Below are 13751 nucleotides of genomic sequence, written 5' to 3' on the forward strand. Positions count from 1 at the left end.
TAAATTACTCTGTATCTAACAAAGTAAGACTAGTTATTAGGGGGGAAAAAATATGATTGACACTGTATACTGGTCTTACATTCCCTTTGGTCCGAGCTCCTTGATAAATGATATTTGGCTTACTTCTAAGAATTCAAGCTGAAATGAAATTCAGAGACACAAGTAAATCATCAGCTTCAAGCTTTAAGACATGGTAAATGTCACAGTAAATGAAAATAAAATGTTAATATAAAACAATTAATTGGAAATGTGCATATTATAAAAAAAAAAAAAAAAAATCAACAAGCAAATATATCTAGAATTAATTTTTTAAATATATACTATATTTCCAAAGTGAATAAGTATATGATTATAAAATATTTCTGCTAAATCTAGATTTTGCACTTGAAACTTATTCAATTGGTAATTCTACTAAATTCAAGCGTTTATTTACAAAAAGAAGTGAAATGATCTGCAAACAGAATATTTGTATTATAATAATAATATAAATATAGTATGTATGAAATGACTGGACTCATTTTGACTGGAATTGGGCATTATAAAATTGTAATAGTAATAACTAATAGCTTTTATTGTAGCATGCTTATCAATATTTAAGAAACTGTTTCTTTTATATTAGAAAAACACAACTAGTATGATTAAATTTTCTATAACATTAAATTGCAAGCCGATCTCTATAGATTAATTTTAGGTCAAAAAGAATGTGCTAAACCAATAAATAATTGTGCAGAAAAGTAGCAAAAATGAAACAAATGCACTCCTGAAACACCCATGCCACCATTTGCTTGTTTATTTTTGCTTTAGTGAACAGTAACTGCAATTGTTGATTAAATCACTAGAGACTTTCATGTGTGAAAAGAATGCTACAGGTTTGCTTGGTTAGTCAGTACTACTGCACATTAGTTTATTATTAATATTATTGTTACTTACTGTTGCAGGATGATTCCTGTATAACGATTTTTTCAGAATATTCTTAAGATAGTCTTCAAGCCGCTTCTAATAAAGCACAAAAAGTTCACTACAGTAGTCAAACATTTTTTTTGGTTTGTTTTTAAAGTATATGGTGTAAGATGACAGTTCTAACTTTTCTGCTGATCAGCTGTTCCTCCTTGACAAGAGCATCAGGTCTGTGTGGCAGCGTGGGCATGTGTCCTGTCTGAGACCTTTTGTGACTTCTGTATGAACTCCATTTGGCTGAATGACTGAAAGAGATATAGCAAACACTTCAGCATTAAAATTGTCACCAGACATTTTTTTCCCCTCTTCTCAAGAAAGTTTTTATTTAAAAATATAAGAGATATTAAAGACTCCCTTCTGAGAACTAAGGTTAGATTTTGAGCTAAGAATAATATTATTACCTACAGCAATAAAAAGCAATTAAAGGAAGCTAGTGTGTTTTTGTATTCATTTATGTGTGTAGCTTACATTCGACTTGGCAGCGGGATCTTTAATAAGGCCTTGAACTTAAGCAGCTCCTGGTGAAGCATTTGAAAATGCTTGAAACGTCTCTTGATTTTCCATGTGAAATTCCCATGGCTTAGCTCGATAGTGTACAGATTAGGATTCAACACCTTGCGGAGTAGAAGTTCAAAACATGTCATTTGAGATAAGTTTTAAATATCCACATACACACTATATCCTTTATACATTGTTACTTGTACTTATGTACATTCTTACTTATTTACTTGTCTTTATGTACTTGTACACCAGCATCTGCACATTTCTCACTGCTTTACCTTATAACTATTTACTTGTTGTAGTTTTTCTACAATCAAGACTCTTTGTTTGATTTTTTTGTGCACTGTTGCACAGTCATGTTGGAACAGGAACGGGCCGTCCACAAACTGTTTGTCCAAAATGTCTAGGTATGCTAAAGCATTAAGAGTTCCTTTCACTGGAACTTAGGGGCCGAGCCCAACTCCTGAAAAACAACCCCACATCATAATCCCCCCTCCACCAAACTTTACACTTGGCACAATGCAGTCAGACAAGTACCGTTCCCCTGGCAACCGCCAAACCCAGACACGTGCATCGGAATGCCAGACAGTGACCCTTGATTCACTCCAGAGAACACGTCTCCACTGCTCTAGAGTCCAGTGGTGGTGTGCTTTACACCACTGCATTCGATGCTTTGCATTGCACTTGGTGTTGTAAGGCTTGGATGCTGGTGCTCGACCATGGAAACAATTTCAATAAATCTCTCTATACATGTTCTTCAGCAAATCTGAAGGCCACATGAAGTTTGGAGGTCTGTAGCTATTGACTCTGCAGAAAGCTGGTGACCTCAGCATCCGCTCTGTGATTTTTTTGGGTCTAACACTTCGTGGCTGAGTTGCTGTCATTCCCAATCGCTTCCACTTTGTTATAATACCACTAACAGTTGACTGTGGAATATTTAGGAAAAAGAAAATTTCACGACAGGAGTTCTTGCACAGGTGGCATCCTATCACGATACGATGCTGGAATTAACTGAGCTCCTGAGAGCGACCCATTCTTTCACAAATGTTTGTAGAAGCGGTCTGCATGTCTCACCACAGTCCTATAAACTTTCCCTTTTATTCTTGCAGATACCCTACTATCACAAATCACTCCTGTCACTCTTCTCCACCCACTCCACCCTGCCTGCACTCTTTTCTTTACTTCTCTAACACACTCTCCATTACTTTGCACTGTTGACCCCAGGTACCTGAACTCCTCCACCTTCTCCACCTCTTCTCCCTGCAACCGCATCACCCCACTGCCCTCCCTCTCATTCACACACATGTATTCTGTCTTACTCCTACTGAGTTTCATTTCCCTTCTCTCCAGCGCATATCTCCACCTCTCCAGGCTCTTCTCAACCTGCTCCATACTCTCACCACAAATCACAATATCATCCGCAAACATCATAGTCCAGGGAGACTCCTGTCTGACCTCGTCCGTCAACCTGTCCATCACCACTGCAAACAGGAAAGGGCTCAGGGCCGATCCTTGATGCAGTCCAACCTTCACCCTCAACCAGTCTGTCGTACCTACTACACACTTCACTGCCGTCACACTGTCCTCATACTGTCCTACATACATGCACCACCCTCACATACTTCTCTGACACACCTGACTTCCTCATACAATACCACAACTCCTCTCTCGGCACTTTGTCGTACGCTCTCTCTAAATCCACAAATACACAATGCAGCTCCTTCTGTCCTTCTCTATACTTCTCCATCAACATCTTTAAAGCAAATAAGGCATCTGTGGTGCTCTTCCTCGGCATGAAACCATACTGTTGCTCACAGATGGTCACCTCTTCTCTCAGCCTGGCTTCCACTACTCTTTCCCATAACTTCATGGTGTGACTGATCAACTTAATTTCCCTGTAGTTACTGCAAGACTGCACATCTCCTTTATGCTTAAAGATCGGTACCAGCACACTTCTTCTCCATTCCTCAGGCATCTTCTCACCTTCCAAAATCCTGTTTAACAATCTGGTCAAAAAATTCACTGCCATCTCTCCTAAACATCTCCACGCTTCTACCGGTATGTCATCTGGTCCAACCGACTTTCCACTCTTCATCCTCTAAGTCGCTTAATCGCTGCACTTCCTCCTTACTAATCCTATCTACACCCTGCTTCACTAACTCCACATCATCCAACCTTCTCTCTCTCTGATTTTCCTCATTCATCAGCTGCTCAAAATACTCCCTCCATCTTCTCAAGACACTCTCCTCACTAGTCAACACATTTCCCCCTCCATCCTTTATTGCTCTAACTTGCAGTACATCCTTCCCAGCTCTGTCCCTCTGCCTGGCCAATCGGTATAAATCTTTTTCTCCTTCCTTAGTGTCCAACTTCTCATACAGCTCCTCATATGCCTTTTCCTTGGCTTTCGCCACATCCCTCTTTACCAGCTGCCGCACCTCCTTGTACTCCTGCCTACTTTTCTCATCACTCTGTCTATCCCACTTCTCTTTTGCCAACCTCTTTCTCCTTATGATCTCCTGCACTTCTTCATTCCACCACCACGTCTCCTTGTCTTGCTTTCTATTTCCAGATGTCACACCAAGTACTTTTCTAGCTGCCTCCCTCATCACTCCTGCAGGAGTTGCCCAATCATCCAACACCTCTTCAACACCACTGAGCCTCTGTCTGACCTTTTCCCTGAACCTCACACTACACTCTTCCTCCTTCAGTTTCCACCATCTCATTCTTCTTTCAGTCCTCACTCTCCTCCTCTTCTTCTTCGCCTCCAAAACCATCCTACAGACCACCATCCGATGCTGTCTAGCTATACTGTCCCCTGCCAACACCTTACAGTCTCCAATCTTCTTCAGGTTGCATCTCCTGCATAGCACATAGTTCCCCTGTGTGCACCTTCCTCCACTCTTATACGTCACCCTATGATATCTTCTTAAAATAAGTGTTCACCACTGCCATTTCCATCCTTTTAGCAAAATCTACCACCATCTGCCCTTCCACATTCCTCTCCTTAAAACCATACCTACCCATCACCTCCTCATCACCTCTGTTCCCTTCACCTACATGCCCATTAAAGTCTGCCCCAATCACCAACTGTTCTTTCCTAGGTACACCATCTACCACTTCATCTAACTCACTCCAGAATTTTTCCTTCTCCTCCATCTCACAGCCAACTTGTGGAGCATAGGCACTGATGACATTTATCTTCATCCCTTCAACTTCCACCTATACGATCATCACCCTATCAGAAACTCTCTTCACCTCCACTACACTCTTACTGTACTCTTCCTTCAGAATCACCCCTACACCATTTCTCTTTCCATCCACACCATGATAAAACAGTTTAAATCCACCTCCAATGTTCCTGGCCTTACTCCCTTTCCACTTGGTCTCCTGAACACACAGCATATCTACCTTTCTCCTCTCCATCATATCAGCTATCTTTCTCCCTTTACCCGTCATAGTACCTACATTTAAAGTTTCAACTCTAACCTCCACTCTCCTACAATTCTTCTTTTCCTGCTGTCTCTGTAGACGTCTTCCCCTCTTCTTCTCCTCCTTCGGACAGTAGCCCAATTTCCACCGGTACCCTGTTAGCTAACAATATCTGTGGCGGTCATTGGTAACTCGGGCCCCCGGAAACTCTAGTTTGTTATCCGCATAGTTGATTTGGCACGTTTTACGCTGGATGCCCTTCCTAACGCAACCCTCCCCATTTATCAGGGCTGGGAAACGGCACTAAGAGTGACCCTAATAGCTGGGATTGGCGAAGAACCATATATGACTCCCAGTACTTTTGTCCATATAGTGTACAATAAAAAAGCAATTGAAACAATAATAGTAAAAATATAAATGGCATGATTTAAGTTAACAAATAGAATATTATAATATTATTTTCTAATATTAATTAGTGTCAAGGTAGCAGGAAATGCACAGGAACTACACTTGCTGTGTAACAACAGCCCCTGAAGTTCCAGCATGATTAGAAATACTTAATTATGACCTTATTTTCAAACATCCCTAACTGTACCTGTGTGTGTGAATAAATAAAGAATTGTGTGTACCCTTGTGCTTGTAAAGCGCTCCACCTCTGTCACTTGCACCAGAATTGGCATGTCTTCGAGGAACACCTTACAATCCAAAGACTTGAATGGAAGAAACGAGTATATTGCTTGAAAACTGTGCCATCTTGATTCTGAAAATAAACAAGCGTTATTATATTGGATAGGTTTATATCAGTGATACTGCCATAATGTACATTTTTAGTTACCAATCTACATAATGCAATAGATTGATATTCAGACACTGAAGACACACCCACACACACACACACACACACACACACACACACACACACACACAGAGAGAGAGAGAGAGAGAGAGAGAGAGAGAGAGAGAGAGAGAGAGAGAGAGAGAGAGAGACATAGTGTAATGGTGGGCCTGTAATTTTGAGCTTGTTGATAGGATGTTGATATAGCTGTAATGGCATGTTGTAATGACACTAACAAACATAACACTTTGTGCTGTTTTATCCTTTACTTTGTCTGCAGTTGATGATTGGCAGTGATTTATGTGTAAATCACTGCCAATCATCAACTGGCAGTGATTGGCAGTGATTTATGTGTAAATGTTAACAAATATAATTGTGTAAAATGCTTTATTTGTTATCAGTCTAATAATATTGTGAGATTCATCCTGTACATTAAAGCTGATCAAAATATCATGCCAAAGCTTATATTTATAGTATTTAATAGCACCATGCTCTTAATTCTCCATTCTAAATGATCAGATTTGAAGTCTTTCTTGTATAGGAAAATGTGACTAGTGCATGTTAATGCACATTTTCCTATACAAGAAAGACTTCAGCTCAGGTTAGTAAGGAAAGCAAACCTTTACACATATCTAGAAACAGATTAAACATATGATGTTATAAATAAGAAAGAAAATGAAAAGGTGCTTTATGCTTGTCACATGTACTTTACAGCACAATGAAATTCTTTCTTAGCATATCCAAGCAATGATAGTGGGCTGGGGTCAGAGCGCAGGGTGATCCATGATACTGCACCCCCGGAGCCCAGAGGGTTAAGGTGTTCTGCTCAAGGGCCCCACAAGTGGCAGCTTGGCGATACCCGGGCTTGAACCCCTGAACCTTCCGATCAGTAACCCAATGCCTTAACCATTGAGAAAATAAAATTACAGACTCTAAATTAAATAAAACTAAATATATCACTGTTTGCACTAGTAAAGTGCTACAATAAAACTTTCTTTCGGCTTCTCCCGTTAGGGGTCGCCACAGCGGATCCTCCGCACGTTTGATTTGGCACATGTTTTACGCTGGATGCCCTTCCTAACGCAATCCTCCCCAATTTATCCGGGCTTGGGACCGGCACTAAGAGTGGCTGGGGATGGTTCCCTGACCGGGGATCGAACCCTGGTCGCAGCGGTGAGAGCGCTGCATCTTAACCACTAGACCACCAGGGAACCAGTAAAGTGCTACAATAAAGGAAGAAAACATTTCACTTTTGACAGTGTACTGCTATTGAAATGTATGCAAAAACATATAAATCGTGTTTTATTCCCAATTTGCAACATTAGTGTTTACAGTCTTCTTATGGACACAACAGATATACAGTATACTCATACTATAAATGTAATGCATGTAACAATAACTACTTAGAAAGCATTTATATAGCATACACCATGCATTATAGTATATTGTGTATGCTTTATATTGTGTAAGTACAGTTGTAGTGCATTATACATAGCTTCAATGGTAGTATTACTAAAATATTATACTGATAACACAAATTATTCAGTCATAGAATTTAAGCATCAGGTAGATTAGAAATGCTGGAATTTAATTTATGCCACTTTTAAATATGGTAAAGGATGACATTTACATGTGATATATTATATATGAAGACTTAGTGTATAATTTATTATTTAAAGGTAGTATAGTTAGCATTTATCCCGCATGAAAAGTAATGTTTTGTGTAATCAGAGATAAAAGAACAGACCCTGCAGTTTGGCATCACACTTGTCCACATCCAGCTCCTCTGTATTATCCTGTAGGTCGTAGTGATCCAGACTGGCTGAGAAGACACTTGTGTCCGACTCCAGCCGCTCCAAGCAGAGAGGTTTTTGACACACGGCCATTTCCAATGTGTCCACGCACACTTCTGATAATATCTGTCAAAAGCAATTAAAAAAGTTTATGGTTTTCTAAACATAATTGAATTATGTAATAAATATGGTCACAGTGGTAGTCGTAAGTTTTTGGCGAAAAAAGTTTTCTTACCACATATAGACGTTAAAAACAATTATTTATTACAAAAATGCAAGAAATCAATAAAGAAATCAAAAATTAACAATGCAATGAACCATCTCTAACCCTAACCCTATTCTATATATATCACTGCAGTTTTTTACTTTTTTTAAGTATTGGACTGTTTCAGTTTCAATCACCTGAAACTATTTTAATATATAATCAATGGTTTTGTTCATATTACACATAATGTTGATGTATATTTTGATTCTAAAGCAGAGGTAGAAATTCGGGGCATTTAAGAATAAAATCATTCCTGTGTCTTTAATTCCCCAGCCTTGATTTTTCTGACAATATTGCTTTTTTCTCAATTGGTTCCATTTATCAGTAATTCCATCAGTAAATACCCTGTGCACAAAAAAGACAGAAACAATTGGCGTGCAGCCACTGATCATTGCCCCCTCATGCAAAATGCATGAAGTATGGATTTCATATCTGCCGGCTGTAGTGTTCAGCTCTCTGTTACGCTCGGGGAGAGAGCTGTTAATGAGGTGCCGACTCTCTCCACACCAGTGGCCGTTCTAGTGGTCCAAATGCAAAGTGACACACCAGTCATCAGAGGACAAGGGGGTGTAACGTTGTTTGATCCCACACAGAGTGATAGACATTGATTTCACATGATTTAATAGCACATGTGCGGCTGAGCTCAAATGGCATAACAAAAATGGCATGAGGAGACATCATGTGACAAACAAACCTCTGTGCAAAATGACTTTGAATAGCCTAAATACAATCAAGATAATCTGTGTGTATTTCTAGTGTCCCTGTTTGTGTCATTAAAAGAAATAAGGGGCTGCTATCAGATTTTATGATTTTGTGCTTCATTTCACCTGTCATTGCTCCACTAAAATAGAAAATCTCCCTAATGGCTGTGTTTAGTGGCTCAGTACTGCAGGAAGGGGAAAGAGACCTAAACCCACATGCCCTCATCACCAAAATAGGTTTTAAGCTTCGTCAGCTAGATACACCCAGGCAGTATGGGAAGGTATTCATCCAAGGTGGCTCAGCAAATCCCAAAACAAGCCAATGAAACCAATAATATTCTCCATCCTTTAGCAATGGCAACAGCACAGCGGACACTCGGGTTAAAATGCTTCTCCGTGCTGCAATTAACCGAATCACATACACTTATTAACACATTCACAAGGTGCAACGAAAATTGCATGCAACACATAATGTTTGCTGAACAGAGACCCTTCTTCGGCATAAAATGAGGTGCCCCTGTAGAGCACATTAAGTAGATAAAAATTGCACAAACAATTAAGATGTGCTGAGTTGAAGATCCCCAAGCAACATGAAAATGAGTTCATTAGGTACAGATGAGGCATTTTTTGCCCTCATCATATTATTTCATTTTGCGAAACGCAACTTGTCTGTTTATCCTTTGTGTCACTTTGTCACTGGAACCAAAATTATCATGTTTGAAAACTAATATATTCGTATTATTTATGATTTGAAATTAGAAAAAACTTGATTTAGAGCATAATATCGGTTGGTTCGTTTGGAGAAATATGTCTTTCCTTGTGTTTTATATTAATTTATTTTTATAATTTTGTTATATGCACTTTGATACAACTGCCAAACGTAAATTTTATTAATATTTTTACATTTTCTTCCCAAAGCTCAGCTATATAGAGAGAGTCAATAAGGAATAATATGGTCTTGAATGAACAGCTCTCGACCTATGGAAATGAAAATGTTCACTCTGAATATCACAGAATAGACGCTGACACGCAGTCATTAATTTACTCGAATGTGAATTTGGGTTAGTTAACCTTTGGATATTTTTATTTTTCCTTTGCCAGTGTTATATAATAGCATCACCACCTTCGACTCTTTGCAGTATGTGAGCTCCTTAACAAGACCTGAACTTTCTGAGAAGGTCACCAGTAATATGTGGCGTAACACCTTTGGTAATAGGGACAGTGTGTGCTGGGGAAAAAACATTTCTTATAATAATTCCTACGCTTTTCAAGATAAAAGCCATAATATTATACCAGGTTTAGGTTTCAGCCAGCCTTTGTCATATTATATATAAAATAGGACAATATACAACAGACACTAATATTGAATATTTTTTTACAGATTTCGCTGTTATAATAATAGTGCATACATGACCCCTAGTTATTCTAAAACATTATGAATTATTCCTTAATCAAATAAATTGTTCAAGAAGTGCAGGAGGACTGGCTGGGTTTATTTTAATAAGCTGCACAAATGTTTCCCTAACCAGTGGTAATGCAAAATTCGCAAATTAATTTAGCTATAAATATTATGTGCATCCATATAATCTTGTGTGTGATACAGAATTCATATTACAATATTAAATTTGGTGACTAACTGTTCGGAGCATGACTGACCGTGATACGACTGAACAAGAACAGTTCATTAAGCATGAAGAGATTGTATATTATTCTGCACAGCATTTGCTCAGTGAGATTCAGCAGCCACTATGCCATAGCATATTTCTTTATTACTGCTAAATCGTAACATGAACACGAAACAGCAGGAAGGCATGATAAAAAGAAAGACAGAGAGCCCCTACCTCTCCAGAATCATGCGAATTCAGTGCTGGAAGATAGACAGCCTTTCCTTCTCTCTAGCCTTCTTAAAGTTATTCCACTGGCACTTGAGGTGACACTGGTGCTTTATCAGCTCTAGGCAAGTATCACCCCTGAATAAAATCAGAAATACAGAGGACTTTGTCTTTTTACAGCTCCTACAATGTTTCATTGAAGCTGGAAGTAAAACAAGGGTACCATTTGACAGACTGCTGAAAGCCCCATTGATGAAGTAAAGTGTCATGATGAAATGTTTGTACCAGGAATCAGACGGCCACTGTTAATCTCTGTGATGTCAGACAGATTAGACTCCAGGCTCAGGAGCTGAATGCAGTCCTGGCCACAGGATGGGGATGGGTTTGACTGGTATTTGTGCAGCAGACAGGGCAGCTACATTGATGCAGCATTACTGATGTGTCAGCAGTTTAGATGATAGGGAAAATCTGGTATAGGGATCAACATGCTCATCAGAAACATATCAGTGTAGTCCTGCCATAATGCACATAAGTATCTTAGCCTGTGTGATTTATTCAGAAGTGAGGAGAGTTGTGTGATATCTTACAATGACACAGTACTGCACAAGAGATAGACAAGAAAGAACCTGTATAGAAAAATGTTTAGATAGCAAAGATAGCAAAGGTTATTTGCTCAAGAAGCAACATTGCAAAAAAACAGTGGCGAGCCTTCAGGGCCGTCTCTGCTGCCCTAAACTGTATCTGAATCCCTGATGTATGTTTTAATATATTTTTGTACATGAATATGTATTAAATTATTCCCAGTAGTCTAATTCTCTTCATTTCATAGCGCATTATCCTTCAAATAGTGCAGCTGAGTGTCATTATAGGTTAGAGTTTCTATTCAATCAGATTTCAGTCATCACATCACGTGTTTCCAGGGTCAAGGAAACTGCTGTAAGGCCTTCAAAAAAGAGCACTGCGGGCATCCTGTTGGCTCAAATACACGTGGCTTGAAGCTGTTGCTTAAGCCAGTCAGATTGTGATTTGGCCACTCCGAGGCCCTATAGAAGGCATCAAATCGGCATTTTCATGTCTTTAATGAGACCGCACTAGTCTGAGCTCTCAACCCGCATATTTAGCAAACTGCACAAGTATATTCTTGTCTATTTAATAACAGAGAAAATTGATTTGGTTACAGAAATACTTACAAGGACATTTACAAGAAGGACGTTTCAAGAAAAGCTGGACATCACCAGGAAAGGTAAGCCAGAATGATTCAAAACAGCTGTTAAATGTTTTCATGAACCATTTAGACTTTTGCATTTTTTTATTTTATAGTATTTGCACAAAAACACACAATTTGCCTTCATTTCAAATCCCCAGGAAAACTGTAATGTACAAAAAAGAAAAATGCACAGAAAACATACAGCCCTTTTGGCTGTTTTTGAGAAACTGCATGCTGCTCGGTCAGCCAAGCTGTCATCTGTACTTATCTTCCTGGACCTTTCAGCAGCATTTGACACAGTCAACCAAAAGACTCTTTGGTCAACATTCAAGAGCCTCGGTATCCGAACAGCATGGGAATGGTTTGCTTCCTACCTGGAAGGTCGCTCATACCAGGTAACATGGAGGGGATCCACATCTGCCCCATGCAGACTTACCACTGGTGTCCCACAAGGCTCGGTATTTGGTCCCCTCCCTTCCTCTATACCAGGGGTGGGCAATTAATTTTTACAAGGGGCCACATGAGAAACCTGAATTGTGTCAGAGGGCCACACCAATGATAATATTTTAGGGATGCACCGAAATGAAAATTCTTGGCCGAAACCAAAAACCAAAAATGAGGAAACCAAGGCCAAAACCGATAACTGAAAGAAAAGATTGTCAATTATTAGAACCATTGCATTTATGGCTATGAGTGTGTACTAAGCTCAATAAAATCAGTGCATTACAATTCAAAGAATAAATCAATTACAAAAGTTTTTTATTTATTATTATAAATTATTGTTATTTATTTGTTACCATTCATAGTATTGACAGACAGCATTCAATTATTATTAGCAACGGGTCTGTTAAAGGAAAATAATTGACCAAACGTTTGGAAGCCCATTTAAGTGAATGGAGCGTTCTAATCTACAGCATCAAGAAGAGCCGTGTAATAAATAATATTACATTATAATAATTATTATTTTTGGGATCCACGGGGAATGTTTCAAAGATCAAGACCACTGATCTAAGCCAATGAATTCCATTAATTTTTTGTTATGCCTTTTGCCTTGGCACCATCACTGGAAAACTTTCTTGCCTTTTTTCAAAAACGTCCGCTACAGACGGAGTGCGCATGCTCGGATTGACTTTACTTTTCTGCGCCGCGTTCTTCTCAAATTTAGAATGGCAATCGGGATATTTGGATTTCAGGTTATAAATTAAACCCGACGTGGAGAAACTCTTTGCAGATACACCCCCTCTTGAAATTTCAGCATTGCATGTTTTGCAAATCGCTATCCTTGGGTCTTTCTCCGAGATATTGAAATAAGTCCACACCGCAGACATGTTGGCTCTTATCCAGATAACCATGTGCTGGCTGCGCTTTTTTATTCATTAAAAAACGTCATTACAATTGTGTTTCTGCCGTGTTGTTTTGGTGATTTAGGTATTTCGGCCGAAAATGTTCGGTGGCCGAATTTTCGGTGCATTTCTGTAATTTATGATTGGCCTCACGGCCGGACAGGGACGTACAAAGGGCTGGATGTGGCCCGTGGGCCGTAGTTTGCCCAGGTCTGCTCTATACCGACTCCATTGGTAAAGTCATATCCTCAAATGACTTTTCTTTCCCTCCATCAGATTCCAAAGCTTCCGCTTGGATCTCGGCATGCTTGAACGGCATATCTTCATGGATGAGTGCCTACAAACTAAAACAGAACTGCTGATCATCCCAGGTGATTCATCTCCAGGTCAAGATCTCCAAATAACACTTCATGACTCTCTGCTCTCCCCTTCAGCCACTGCTCGTAACCTTGGGGTAACTATGGACAATGAACTGTCCTTCTTCCCACATGTTGCTAATGTGGCATGCTCCTGTCGATTTCTTCTCTACAACATCCAAAGGATTCGACCATTTCTGTCCACACAGGCTGCCCTTGTTCAGTCTCTTGTCATTTCAAGACTCGACTACTGCAACTCTCTGCTCAGGTCTTCCCCTAAACGTTATTAGTCCACTGAAAATGATCCAAAACGCAGCTGCACAACTTGTGTTCAATCTGCCCAAGTTCTCCCACACCACCCCACTGCTGCGCCCCCTCCACTGGCTTCCAGTAGATGCACGTATCAGATTCAAAACACTGATGCTTGCCTACAAGGCCAAAAGTGGACCAGCACCATCTTACCTCAGAGACCTCATCACACCTCGCACTGCACCACTCTGTCTGAGATCCTCCAGCACTGCTCGACTGG

At 39.6% G+C, this 13751-nt stretch overlaps 1 protein-coding gene across 3 annotated transcripts in view; it reads right to left on the reverse strand.

The window, feature by feature from the left end:
* The window catches only part of LOC310723627 (phospholipase D1), a 30096-nt gene extending 19346 nt beyond the window's left edge, over positions 1-10750 (reverse strand). For all 3 annotated transcript variants that reach the window (XR_014532735.1, XM_083536952.1, XM_083536951.1), the window contains exons 1-7: positions 10326-10750; positions 7473-7644; positions 5520-5650; positions 1426-1571; positions 1085-1202; positions 931-996; positions 80-138 (exon numbers count right to left, since the gene is read on the reverse strand). Coding sequence is in view for 2 of the 3 variants with exons in the window: in XM_083536952.1 (XP_083393078.1) it covers positions 80-138; positions 931-996; positions 1085-1202; positions 1426-1571; positions 5520-5650; positions 7473-7611 (659 nt within the window). In the remaining variant the exon portion in view is untranslated. The remainder of the gene's footprint in view (positions 1-79; positions 139-930; positions 997-1084; positions 1203-1425; positions 1572-5519; positions 5651-7472; positions 7645-10325) is intronic.
* Between the last annotated feature and the right edge of the window lie 3001 nt (positions 10751-13751).

This window comes from Silurus aristotelis, assembly GCF_946808225.1.
Source record: "Silurus aristotelis genome assembly, chromosome: 3".
Taxonomy (NCBI): Eukaryota; Metazoa; Chordata; class Actinopteri; order Siluriformes; family Siluridae; genus Silurus; species Silurus aristotelis.